This window comes from Bufo gargarizans, chromosome 6 (genome assembly GCF_014858855.1).
Source record: "Bufo gargarizans isolate SCDJY-AF-19 chromosome 6, ASM1485885v1, whole genome shotgun sequence".
Lineage (NCBI taxonomy): Eukaryota > Metazoa > Chordata > Amphibia > Anura > Bufonidae > Bufo > Bufo gargarizans.
The window spans coordinates 263356988-263372205 of record NC_058085.1 but is presented as its reverse complement, the minus strand read 5'-3'; the positions used below and the strand labels follow the sequence as shown (position 1 = coordinate 263372205).

General features: G+C 41.4%; 1 protein-coding gene across 1 annotated transcript in view; it reads right to left on the bottom strand.

Moving 5' to 3' along the window:
• Window positions 1–841: 841 nt before the first annotated feature.
• Window positions 842–15218, bottom strand: part of DOK5 (docking protein 5) — a 142252-nt gene continuing 127875 nt past the window's right edge. Inside the window, exons 6-8 of the mRNA XM_044298326.1 lie at window positions 10845–10980; window positions 7470–7590; window positions 842–3183 (exon numbers count right to left, since the gene is read on the bottom strand). Of these exons, the coding sequence (XP_044154261.1) occupies window positions 3119–3183; window positions 7470–7590; window positions 10845–10980 (322 nt within the window). The 3' untranslated portion in view covers window positions 842–3118. The remainder of the gene's footprint in view (window positions 3184–7469; window positions 7591–10844; window positions 10981–15218) is intronic.

The following is a 15218-nucleotide window of genomic DNA, read 5'->3' as shown; positions in this document are numbered from 1 at the left end:
CTTCCATGTTTTTTAAGAACCCCTGAACGGATCTGGGTGAAATTTGGATATGTTGGTCCCCCAGATCGGGGCTATCAAGGGACCAACATATCAATTGTGGGGATACCTTGTGGGGAAAAGGGTGTTCCAACGTTTGGGAGAATTGTGTGCTCTCTGCCTGGAGATAATTGGTTTATCCCTTAACTTATCTCAATAGCTCCCAGGCAGAGAGAGGGCGGGTGTTACTGTCACTCTGTATGTTAATTGGTTATTGTCCTTTGTTTACTGTGGGAGATCCTCTTTCAGGAGGATTTCTCATAAAAGCCAGTGTGTTAGCAATAAAAAGTATTCCTGTTACACCCTTCATGAAGTCTAGGCTCATGGTTGGGGAATATTCCATTTGCTGGGGAGAATCATCTTGGAAGCTGCATTCATCGACCCTATCTCCCTATTTCCTATGGTAGCTATAATCACATATGCTCAGCTATTGGGAAAGGAATAGAAGGCCGCAGTACCATAACCACTGTAGGTCTTAACACTACAAATCCTCACAAAGTACCTCATAATATGCCGCTTCATGACTGCTGCTGCAGAACCCCATTGTTCCCGCAAAGCTTTGTTGTTTTTTATAATTATTACAAGAAAAATGTCAAAAAGACATACTTGTTTAAATCTTAAATCTTCAACAAGTGGAAAATTAGAAAGAAATTGTGACATAAAGGTTAAAAATACGATCATGATGCCATTTATTTAAAGAAATAAGACTGTGAGCAATGACAAAGCCAGAATTGGCAGTAGTTTGAGTAAAATGCAAATATAAAAGATGCAGATTTATTCCCTGTCACCAGTTCTTGCATCTTCCCAAATGCTAACTGCAGAACATTGTTCTGTTCCCTATACCTCCTGGCAGATACATATTGATATAGTCAGACGAGTATTACACCACTGACTTCTCTAGAGATCTGCAGACAGTGGCGCAGACTAGAAGACTGCTACAGGGCCTTAAGGGAGTGTGGACATGGCACTGGACTCCTCCTCTCAACATGAAAACACTGCATTTTCATGTGTCCACCACTAGGGAGCTCAGTGAAAAGACATTATGGCTTCCATTGCAGTCAAGGGTAGCTGTATAAATTCCTATACACCAAGCTCCCCCTAGTGGTGGCTGTAGGCACTCGGTTTTGTAGTATACTAAATGACAAGAAGCAGTGATTTACAGCTGTATAGTGGATACTTGTCAATCTATTTATGCTACTTGTCTGGTGCCAATATTTTTCCCATACAGAAGTTGGATGATGTGGATGAGAGCAAGAGCAACTTATTTGCTATTATTTATTTAAATTAAAATGTATTCTACTATTATTAAAAAACAAGTCAATTTGTCAGAAAACTGGGGGTTGCACGTTACATTCTGCATTGCCTGTGAAAGATTGAAGCATATGCACTAGGAAATTGGGTGGGGCAGGAGAGCTCTTACTACATTTTGTCTTGGGGCTTTATGAAATCTGTGTACGCCCCTGTCTGCAGAATATTACACTACCCTTCTACCACCTGGCAAATGGACTGATGTACTCTGCAGATAATCAGTGACTTCATGTGCAATCTGCAGAAGATTGGTCTGTCCCCCAATGCTTCCAATGATACTATACATGATATATTCTGCAGATTATTACACCACTGACCTCTAGAGATCTGACAAGCATTGCTTGGTACCTTGTGCCTCCTGACAGATACTATACATAGTGATACTCTCTGCAGATTAATACACCACTGAGCTCTAGAGATCTGCCAAACATTGCTCGGTACCTTCTGCCTCCTGACAGATACCGGACATATTGATGTATTCTGATGATTATTTCACCTCTCGCTCCTTTATCATCCACTCTGCAGAAGTCTTCCTGTAGATTGACCTTCACCAGATTTATCACAGGGGCTCAGGCTGGATGATAAATCTGGTACTGAGTTATACGCTGTTGTCTAACATTACATCACAAACTGGTTGGGTTACTTTGCTAAATCATTTTTGTGCCAGAACGGTGGTGCCATTTTGGTGCAAAATGTTGCATCATAGGCCAAGGCCATTTCGTGTGAAGCCATGTCCCTAAACCAAACGCTCTGGATTTATCTAAAGCTAAATGCACCAAATTGCGCCATAAAAACACAGTGCAATTTATGACGATGTCTAGGTGCACTAACATTAGTAAATATGGGCAATTGTGCTGTCACATCTAGCTCCTGACAGATACACTGGAAACAAATGGTAACTTGAGCTTCACATCTAGAAAGGTCTCCACTGACTCAAGTCTTCTTCTTACCCCATGTGTCATCTCTAGGAAAACGAATGACAGCAGAACTAAGGTTTAGACAGTATGTCAAAAGTTTCAAACTGCTCCGTGAGGATGGTCTCCTGATCATCAGTTTCATCATTAGAAATTTACTGTAGGGATTGTTTTCCTGAAATTCAAAAGTATTCAAAGATTCTGCAGTTTTCCAAAATTGAATACCAACCATTTTTCTTTTTGTCCACAACTTTCTACTAATCTAAGGATTTATATACTCTTTGACTTTATGAAGAAATAATGGTGTCTCGGCCATCTTGTGTGCAAATTAACCAACCATGAAATACAGAAACAGACAGACAAGACTCAGAACCCCAATATGATGACTGTTCACCTCCATAACGACATAAAACACAAGAAAATACAAGACAGTGCAGGTCCAGGAAACCAAAGGCTCTATAGCAGTCCCAGCTGTAGAACCACTGGCTGCTCACCTACAGCATGATCTACAGTAGAGGTTGAGAACCTGCTCTTCAGCTGATGTGAAATTATAACTGCCAACAGTAAGTTGTAGAAGCTGTTGTTTCACACCAGAAGGAGAGCTGTAGGTTTAGTGTGGTTGATATGAGCAGAATATATTTCATGATGATTCAAGGTCAAAATCAAAAATGTTTTCCTGAATGTGTAAAGCACAGTCTTGGTGAGGTTAAAAAAGTTGCATCTTTGAATATAGAAATATTCAGGCTGATAGTTGTTGCTGCTTGTCCTGCCGGTCACAGAAGATAAGTAGTCCAAGCTTTCTCCTCAGTTCCAAATAGTTTATTGTTAAAGAGTAACCAAGAAGTCTGTTGCACCATCTGTCAGTGCTCGGACCGGTATGTTGGAAATGTGTCTGTTCGATGCAATTTCTGTGGATTGGAGAGGTCTTCTCACCAACAGGTGAAGGAAGAGGCAGGAATAAAATATAAGAAAGAAAAATTTCAATACATTTTTATAAGAAAAAAAAATTTCAATACATTTTTATTGGTTTCATATTTCTTATGATTATATTAGGAGTAAAAAAAAAAAAAAAAAAAAAAAAAAAGAGAACAGACTTACCATCTACTTTTTCATTATCTATTTATTTTTGCAGACATATGTCAGGGTACTGACTTAAAAGGGGTATTCTCATCTTAGACATTGGAGACGTATTGCTAGAATATGCCCCCAATGTCTGATATATTTAGAATGGAGCCCGCAAAGTGGAGGAGGGCACACCAGGGATACATGGCTGCCCTCCATTCATTCCTATGAGAGCGCTGAAAATAGCCGAGTGCTGGCTCAGCTATTTCCGTAAGCCCCATAGAAGTGAATGGAGCTGTGGGCGTACCATTCGTCTATTTCCCGCACTCCCACAGGACTTAATGGAGGGCACACTTTGTAAGTATCAGACATTGGGGGCATATCCTCGCGATGTGTCCCCAATATTCCAGATGGGAATAACCTTTTAAGGCCCCTTTACATGAGTAGATAATTGATTGGATCGGGCAATGAACAAGTCGTTAGTTAATTTGTTAACGTTCGAGCAACAACCCTTTAGATGCGCAGCGTATTGTCTAAAAATGTGTTAGTGCGATCGTGTAATAGATTGTTTGTCAAGCAAACAGTTCCATTCCACACCCACTGTGGAATCATCTGTGCTGTAAGCCATACCTGTCTGAATTCTGGACGACAAACAATGGTTTAGGTTTCTACATCAGAACGACAAACTAAACAATTACTGCATGTCTTCCGATGATATTACACTACTCGCTAAGTAATCACTTTTGCTAGATTTCATGATTTTTCTAATGATTATCTACTCATGTAAAGGGGCCTTTATTATCTCAGACATCTAGATATTACCTCAGGGCACTGACTTATTATCTCAAACATCTAGATAATATCTCAGGTCACTGACTTATTTTCTCAGACGTCTAGATATTATCTCAGGGCACTGATTTATTATCTCAGACATCTAGATATTACCTCAGGGTGCTAACTTATCTCAAACATCTAGACAATATCTTATCACTGATTTATTATCTCAAACATCTAGATAATATCTTAGGTCACTGATTTATTATGTCAGACATCTAGATGTTACCTCAGGGCACTGATTTATTATGACAGACATCTAGATATTATCTCAGGGCACTGATTTATTACCTCAGACATTTAGATATTACCTCAGGGCACTGATTTATTATCTCAGACATCTAGATATGATCTCAGGGTACTGATTTAAAATTTCAAGCATCTAGATATTACTTTAGGACACTGAATTATTATTTCAGACATATAGATATTATCTCATGGCACTGACTTATTATTTCAGTCATCTAGATATTACCTCAGGGCACTGGCTTATTATCACAGACCTCTAGATATTATCTCAGGGCACTTATTTATAATTTCAGGCATCTAGATGTTACCTCAGGATACTGAATTATTATTTCAGACATTGAGATATTATCTCAGGGTACTTATATCGCAAACATCTAGATGTTACCTCGGGCACTGATTTATTATCTCAGATATCTAGGGCACCATTTAATTATCTCAAACATCTAGATAATATCTCAGGTCACTAACTTATTATCTCAGACATGTAGATATTATCTCAGGGCACTGACTTATTATCTCAGACATGTAGATATTATCTCAGGTTACCTTCTTATTATCTCAGACATGTAGATATTATCTCAGGTTACCTTCTTATTATCTCAGACATGTAGATATTATCTCAGGTTACCTTCTTATTATGTCAGACATGTAGATATTATCTCAGGGCACTGACTTATTATGTCAGACATGTAGATATTACCTCAGGGCACTTATTTATAATTTCAGGCATCTAGATGTTACCTCAGGATACTGAATTATTATTTCAGACATTGAGATATTATCTCGGGGTACTTATATCGCAAACATCTATATGTTACCTCGGGCACTGATTTATTATCTCAGATATCTAGGGCACCGTTTAATTATCTCAACATCTAGATAATATCTCAGGTCACTGACTTATTATGTCAGACATGTAGATATTATCTCAGGTTACCGTCTTATTATGTCAGACATCTAGATATTATCTCAGGAGAGTATATTATTTCAGACATTTACAATATACTGTGTGTGTATATATATATAATATAATTATCTTCTTTTGACTTCTTATATTTTCTTAGTTTACTGGTTTATTATTTCAATGCTTTCTTTCAAGACCCGGAGCCTGATACAATACCTCAGGGTGCTGCCTTATCATCTCACAGTTTGATATATTACTTTGGAGCATTGGCTTAGGGTACATCGACATGACATGGAAACGCTATGAATTTACTGCAGTGGGTTTGTGCATGGAAAATCTGCAGTGTTTTGCAGTACTAACCAAATAAAGAGATTTGAAGAAATCTCATCCATATACTGTAGAAACAATCCAGAGTGTAAACTGACCTGTTGTGTAGATTTTAAATCTCCAACATGTCAATTTATGTAGCAAATTTCCACCACAGATTTCACCCTTGCAATGCAGAGAGTGAAATCTGCATCAAATCTCGAGCCAGTCTGCATGCAACTAATTAGGATTTTGCCAAGAATTGAAATTACTGGAGCATTTTACATCCCCATGTGGACGTTCCCTTATTATCTCAGAAATCAAGAAATTATGGATATATCAGATTAGAAAAACAGTGCCACTCTTGTCCATGGGCAGCAATACCATACAAAGTCAATAGTCAAGAGTATAGTTGTTTCTGGAAGATAGCCATGTATTGTATATCTTATAAATCCAACTAATATTTCAGAGCACTGATCAATTACTAACTTGATATCAAATAATAACTAAGTAATATTTCAAAAACAACGCTGTAATACTCAACACCGCCACTAGATGGCGGTGTCTGCCAATCACAGGCAGCACAGCTGGGATCTACACTGAAGCAGCAGGTATATGGAGGTAGAGAGATGCTGTAGGCTGAGGTAAATGATTATAAATTCATATAATGTATTCAAGTAAATGAAGCCAAATATGTTGGGAATCAATAACATGTCCGCAGCCGACTTGTGTAATTGAGATTGATGCAGATCATTTACTGATGTATTTATGGCCAATATCATGCAGCCATTTTTATTTTATTTTTTCATTTAATTTAATTATCCTACCTGATTCCCATGTGGAGCGTCCGCTGGCTCCTTAATATGTAAACTGATTTACTTTTCATTAGAAGAGGAGTAATTAATAATCCTGCACATTTATTAATGGTAAACGTGTAGTGTAAATGGCTAATTAACAAGTTTCACCTTCGCTGTGAGAAACCAAGTGTATTATATGATGTATTGTGTGAATAGTCAACACACCTTTATCACGGCCGCGAATGAACTAGTATTTCAAAGGTCTGAGATGAAAGGTCAGAGGCCTGAGATAATAAGTGTTCTTACAGTATGTTATAAATGAGTGTGCTGAGGTAAGGGCTGTAATAGATTAAACGAGCTAGCAGACAATTGTGGGAATCTAGGCAATCAGCTGCTCGCTAGTGGAGGAGACTGCTGCTATTACATGCAGTGATCTCCCCCACAGTATGGGAAAGAGCGATTGCTTATGCCATCGTTTGTCCCAATACTGACTAGTTGGCAGCAGTATTATACTGCCAGATCATCGCTAACGAGTGTTCCGTTAATGATGAATTGGCCAACAATCGGCCAGTCTAAGGCTACTTTCACACTTGCGTTTTGGCTTTCCGTTTGTGAGATCCGTTCAGGGCTCTCACAAGAGGTCCAAAACGGATCAGTTTTGCCCTAATGCATTCTGAATGGAAAAGCATCTGCTCAGAATGCATCAGTTTACCTCCGTTCTGTCTCCATTCCGCTCTGGAGGCGGACACCAAAATGCTGAATGTAGCGTTTTGCTCTCCTCTTGACAAAACTGAGCCAAATTTATCTGCCCTGGCACACAATGTAAGTCAATGGGGACGGATCCGTTTTCTCTGACACAATCGAAAACGGATCCGTCTCCCATTGACTTTCAATTGAGTTCATGACGGATCCATCTTGGCTATGTTACAGATAATACAAACGGCTCCGTTCATGACGGATGCATGCGGTTGTATTATTGTAACGGATCCGTTTTTGCAGATCCATGACGGATCCGCCCAAAACGCGAGGCTTCAGTCAGTGCTCTTCCTTGCGATTTACCTTGCAGGCTGTAGAGCTGTCCTGTACTGTGCTGTCTCGTAATGTGCTGCCAGTAAGCGCTGCGAGGTAGTGGGACCATGGTGTTCAGAGACACTGTCCTCTCACTCATTCTCATTTGAAGCTGCAAGAAAACACATGGTAAACTTAGTAACTGGCTGAACCACAAGATTAACACATTCATCTCCTGAAACACTAAGTGCTGCCGGAGACCCTACTTCTTCCACTATACAATTCTCAGTTTGTTAACTTCCTCAAGATCAGTAAGCGACTCTCCTGAAATCATCTGTGCTGCTGGAGGATCTTGCTCCTTACACTGTGACTCTCGGGCTGTGAGCTCCCACAAGATCAGGACTCTCCTGAAATTCTCTGTGCTGCTGAAAAACAGCCACGGATGCATGTGGTATCAAGCACCCTCTCTGAGACAGTCTATGATGCTAATATAGGGTGAACGGTTTACACGCTAGACCCTCACTCTTACGGTTTACCGTGTCGTTCTGCTTGCATCTGAATACATGCGTTTCCTGGGATCACTCTATTAAGACTGGGGGCTAGCGATTATATTAGCCTCCGCTGTTACTGTGATCTGCATTCATTTTACCACTCTGCCTGGAGATGGGTTCTGCCTCATAGTAACTGTTATCCTGGTAGATACACCTATTCCTGTGATTGACAAAAATGAATATAAAAATCCTCCCCTCACACAAGATGTCAGCGTCTTCATTTACTTCCCATCCATCAGTAAAGATTCGGCATTCCTCATAGGGCACTGGATAATAGCGATACCAGCCTACCACATTAGGGAGTGATTTGTGCTGTGGAGCCGCTATCACATAGTTGTGAGATCCAGTAACTTATGTAAGGTGGATGCAGGGACATCAGTTTCAGCACCATGGAGAGTGGCACCGCAATGAGCACCGCATTATGAGGATTAGCAGCTGACACAGTGATGCTTAGAGAACAGGACAATGACACACTGACACTTGGGGTACGGGACAATGACACACTGACACTTGGGGTACAGGACAATGACACACTGACACTTGGGGTCCATGACAATGACACACTTACACTTGGGGTACAGGACAATGACACACTGACACTTGGGGTATGGGACAATGACACACTGACACTTGGGGTACAGGACAATGACACACTGACACTTGGGGTACAGGACAATGAAACACTGACACCTGGGGTACAGGACAATGACACACTGACACATGGGGTACAGGACAATGACATACTGACACCTGGGGTACAGGACAATGACACACTGACACTTGGGGTACAGGACAATGACACACTGACACTTGGGGTACAGGACAATGACACACTGACACCTGGGGTACAGGACAATGACACACTGACACTTGGGGTCCATGACAATGACACACTGACACTTGGAGTACAGGACAATGACACACTGACACTTGAAGTACAGGACAATGACACACTGACACTTGGGGTGCAGGATAATGACACACTGACACTTGAGGTGCAGGACAATGACACACTGACACTTGGGGTACAGGACAATGACACACTGACACTTGGAGTACAGGATAATGACACACTGACACTTGGGGTACAGGACAAGGACATACTGACACCTGGGGTACAGGACAATGACACACTGACACCTGGGGTACAGGACAATGACACACTGACACTTGGGGTACAGGACAATGACACACTGACACTTGGGGTGCAGGACAATGATACACTGACACTTGGGGTACAGGACAATGACACACTGACACCTGAGGTACAGGACAATGACATACTGACACCTGGGGTACAGGACAATGACACACTGACACTTGGGGTACAGGACAATGACACACTGACACCTGGGGTACAGGACAATGACACACTGACACTTGGAGTACAGGACAATGACACACTGACACCTGGGGTACATGACAATGACACACTGACACTTGGAATACAGTATAATGACACACTGACACTTGGGGTACAGGACAATGACATACTGACACTTGGGGTACAGGACAATGACATACTGACACCTGGGGTACAGGACAATGACACACTGACACCTGGGGTACAGGACAATGACACACTGACACTTGGGGTACAGGACAATGACACACTGACACTTGGGGTGCAGGACAATGACACACTGACACTTGGGGTCTAGGACAATGACATACTGACACCTGGGGTACAGGACAATGACACACTGACACTTGGGGATACAGGACAATGACACACCGACACTTGGGGTACAGGACAATGACACACCGACACTTGGGGTGCAGGACAATGACACACTGACACCTGGGGTACAGGACAATGACACACTGACACTTGGGGTGCAGGACAATGGCACACTGACACTTGGGGTACAGGACAATGACACACTGACACTTGGGGTACAGGACAACGACACGCTGACACTTGGGGTGCAGGACAACGACACGCTGACACTTGAGGTGCATGAAAACGACACACTGACACTTGGGGTACAGGACAATGACACACTGACACTTGGGGTGCAGGACAATGACACACTGACAATTGGGGTGCAGGACAATGACACACTGACACTTGGGGTGCAGGACAATGACCCACTGACACTTGAGGTACAGGACAATGACACACTGACACTTGGGGTACAGGACAATGACACATTGACACTTGGGGTGCAGTACAATGACACACTGACACTTGAGGTACAGGACAATGACACACTGACACTTGGGGTACAGGACAACAGCACAATGATATTTTGGTTGGGTGCAAGACTGGTATACACTATCTCAATGAACAAAGCTTGATTCATAAATCTAACTATCCATCACTAGTTGGTGCTGTCATTCTCTCTTTCTTCTTGAAGGTTCGGTCTTGTAATTGAGGACTGAGGATGACTAGATTTTTCAAACAAAAACTTATTTTCCCCTCCTTGAAGCTCCTTATCATTTATATAACCCCATTAGGGAATTCTGAGTAAATCAATGGGAGTCTCCGAACAAGATCCTCATCTCTGGTTACACCTAGGCATTAATTACCAGACATTGTACCTAACCCACTATATCCCACCACATAAAAGATTCCTGCAGTATGGTGGATGAAGCTGTCTTTTCACAACTGAATGCAAAAGATGTCATACACTGTAATTAAAACAGCCGTAAAAATACAATAACAGTCTACAGGAGTTTTCTTTATTATATGTTGCTTAACTTCCTTATTGTCTTTGTTAGAGATCTGCAGAACATCTCAGATTATTGTACCCCATAATAGATGCCTGATAGTACTTACAATTATAAGGGTCATATAATCATTATGAATTCTGCTTCAGAACAGACATACTGTAGGTGGATGGATGGATGGATGGAAGGATAGATTACATACCATTGAATTCTTGACGCTCTGCAGTAACCGTTCATGTTGTTCTGCTATTGCCAGGGCGGCTGAATGAACTTTATGATAAATGGCTTCACCTTCTCTGGTTTGGAAAATGAACAGCCCCTCCCCGGTGTCACACATCCTGCCAACAGACAAACACAACACCACATGAGACTTCTCCAGCCAAATCCAATACTCTTCCCCATAGAGCATACTCCCTCACCTACCACCATCACTGTGGTGACATCCTAGCCCTGAGCAAACACATAGCAAGATAAGAATGTTATCAGCCAGCCCAGGATTACCTCTCAGTATAAAAAACCTGCAAATTACTAAGCATGCCGCCTGGGATCGTGTCACATGACATAAGGAGAATGCCCGCTAGAAGGTTAGAGACGAGTAGAACGAGTCAATATGTTCAGGAAAATCATAGACTTGTTCTGTACACCTCAATCTTAAGGAGATTGACTGCCAACCTACCTTTATCCTATTTTTATTCATGCCATAATGGATCTAAATGAACCTTTATCCAATGGCAGACCTTTATCCCACGATGGGTTTCCTCTATCTTATGATGAACCTTTATTCAACAGAGGACTTGTATTGAATGGTAAGCCTACATGCAATGTTAGACCTACATCAAATGACGACTCTATATCTAATGAAGAATCTACATCTAATGGTGGACCTTAGTCGATGGAAATTTGTCCAATAATGGACTTTTGTTCAGTGTCTGACTGTTTTTCAATAATGGGCCTTTACCCACTGATGGACCTTTATTCGGTGATGGCCCTTAATTCAATGATGAACTTTCATCTAGTAATGGATCTATATTAAAAGATGGACCTACAGTTAATGATGGACATTCATTAAATAATCATGTGACACGATCCAAAGCAGCAGGTCATGTGATACTTGTATCCAACGGTGGATTATAATAGGGGCGCTTGGGTCTGCATTCTGGGACCCAATATTTCTATGGGCCCTAACCTTGCCCAAAACACTCATTACAAGGAACGAGAGTGTAATGCTTGTAAGAGAAAGGACCTGTGATGAAATAATTGTCATGTGACCAGTAACAAGTGAATGTTACTGGTCACTTGGCCAGGTCATCACAGGGCTTTTCTCCTCCAGGAGTAGTGCTGTTGCGGGAGAAATTTGTCATAGTTTTATGTGAAGATTACATCAAAAAAAGGTGACAGAGGGTGTTATACTGTGGGTTGTTATAGCATATACTGCATATTGCTGGGTACTATATACTGTGGGGTGCTATAATGTATAGTGCATACTGTGAGGTACTGCCTACTTTGGGGTATTATACAGTATACTGCATAGTACGGGGTACTATATACTGTGGGGTACTATACTGTATACTTCATACTGTAGGGTATTATATACTGTGAGATGTTATACTATATACTGCGGGGTGCAATATTGTATACTGTAGTGTTCTATATACTGTCGGGTGCTTTACGGTATACTGTGGAGTTCTATTTACTGTGGGGTGGTATACTGTATACTGCATATTGTAGGGTACTAAATACTATGGGATGTTATACTGTATACTGCATACCCAGAGGTACTACATACTGTGGGGTGGTATACTGTATACTGAATTGCAAATGGGCCTTTATAGTGGTGTAGAACACTGTGCCTTGCAATAACACGCATAGGGAGTCTGCTGTGGTAGTGAAATAATACTGTGAGTCAGTATGACATGCAGATGACAGGCGTCGCTCTTAGAATCAGTGCACACTTCACTTATTTGGGCAGTCACAGGGCCAAAACTGACCAAATAACTCAAGCATGAACTCAGCCTTACAGGTCGATGCTAGCACCAAAGAAGCGCACTCCTTTTACACCGTCATCAGCTGATTCCACATAGATGTCTACAGAACCTGTTCTATTAAACGCTTATACAAGTAGAGCCCCCCCCCCCAACAGAGTGGAGAGGGTGTCAGCAGTAAGCGTGTGTTGATGTCACTGATTATTTTGCCCTTCCTCTGATCCGTCAGAACAATAACCCACAAAAAACGGATCCTGTCTGTTGAGAATCCGCCATCCGCTGAACGTCAAATATATTTAACTTTTGCCAGAAATACACAACAAAAAGGGCTTTAGAACATATAACTGCACCGCTGAACAGCAAATGTATTTTTCTTTTGCCACTAATACACTCCACACAAAGCTTTAGAACATATAACTGCACCACTGAATGGCAAATATATATTTTATTTTTCCACTTATACATGCCACAAAAGGCTTTAGAACATATAAATGCACCGCTGAACGGTAAATATATTTTTCTTTTGCCACTAATACACACCACAAAAGGCTTTATAACATATAACTGCACCGCTGAACGGCAAATATTTTTTCCTTTTGCCACTAATACACTCCACACAAGGCTTTAGAACATATAACTGCACCGCTGAACAGCAAATATATTTTTCTTTTGCCACTAATACACGCCACAAAAGGATTTAGATCATATCACTACACCGCTGAACAGCAAATATTTTTTTTTTCCCACTTATACATGCCACAAAAGGCTTTAGAACATATAACTGCAGTGCTGAATGGCAAATATATTTTACTTTTGCCACTAATACACAACAAAAAAGGCTGTAATTTTAGCACTTCACCACACAACGGCTAATAAGCCCTTTTTTCCCACTAATACAAGCCCAAAAATGCATTAAAACATATAACTGCACCACACAAGGGCAAATAAGACATGGAAATATTTCCTTGTAATAAATCCTGTTAATGACTGGAACACCCCAATAACAAGAACTGGAATTACAGAGCTGTATAATGGCAATTTGGGTGCCCAGTCTGTGCAGCAAGTTGTAATAGTATTGTTCCTATTACCCAGGCTGTAACCTCCCCTACTGAACCCTGTTCAACATAAATGCTGTGGAATAATTCCTCCCTATCCTTTCAGTACACCTTAAATAATCTTTCCCTGCACTTGTAAATCTTTTTTTAGCACAATGATGTTTTTTCAAACACTGTCCCTAGCGCCTGCTCATGTCTCTCCCTGCACTAAGTACACTGGTAAATGGCAGAATCCATAAAGGCTGAGGCTATTTATAGGGCTGTGACATGACATTATGGGTGATCCCACCTTCCCAGAGTTCCTTGCTCCATGTGTAATACTCCCAAGTGGCATTACCACCTCTTTTGGGCCCCACTATCCTAAATGGTGAATCCTGTGTCATTTTGTACATCTAATATCATGCCCTGCAATATGTGTGTATATATTTCCTTGTGAATTACTGTTAACATGTAATGTGCCTGGTTCACCAGCAGGTGGACCCAAACTTGGCAGTGCTGGTTATCAGAAGATGGAACCTTCTCTACATCTCTCTTGCTCCCTTTAGGGAGGAGATTAGTTAGGAGTGAGTTCAAGCCTACCCCTCCTGGGGACAGGTTTTGTCTCGAGGATCCCCTCTTTGGGGAAGGAGCAGGCCTCGTCCCTGCTGGACAGGCCCTGTCAGTGAGTTCTACATGGTTGCATGTCCCCTCTTGGGCTTGCATTGCCTAAAAGCCAAGCTAAGTCAAAAGTAAGAGACAGACTACTGAAAACTAAGTTCCAGCAGAAGAGGAAAAGTTCCTATTTAACCCAGCATAGCAGAGCTGAGAGAGTACAGATGTACAGAGCTGATTGTATGTGCCTGCCATTTTCATGCCAAAACCTGCTGATGACCAAGATAGAGTTGGAAGATTGTTCCTTGATGCAAGTTTATGCAAAGTTGTGAAAATTGTGATAACAAAGTAAAGCTGTGTAAAATGCTGAAAGTCTGGACTCAATTATTCCTTCACCATCCAAGTTAATCACCCCTTTTATCACTGCTTCGGACAACCACGTCTGGGATCCAAGGATATCCAGGTAGGAGCACCGTGACGCGTGTATCCAACACCTTCAGGTCACTCTGAACCACTCTGACAATCCTACATCTGGGTATCTACACTTATTCCATCTACTTAAAGGGGAGTCCAGATCCTAGTTGCAGCAATGCAACTGGTGTCACGACAACGTGCTCTAATAGAGGGACATATATCATAAAAACCTCTTAAAGTGTAAGGGATACCCCAGACGTGAGTTGTTATACTATATACCTGTGATGGCTAAAAAGCACTCCAGCTGTGGAAAAACTACAACTCCCAAAATGCACACTTGCTTGACTGTTCTCAGAACTCCATAGAAATGAATGGCACATGCTGGGAGTCGTAGTTTCATCACAGCTGGAGTGCCGGAGATTAGCCATCACTGCTATATACTGTATACTGTTGTGTGGTTTACTATATACGGTATACTGTGGGATGTTATAGTATATACTGTGGGGTGTAATATTATATGGTGTTATACTATAT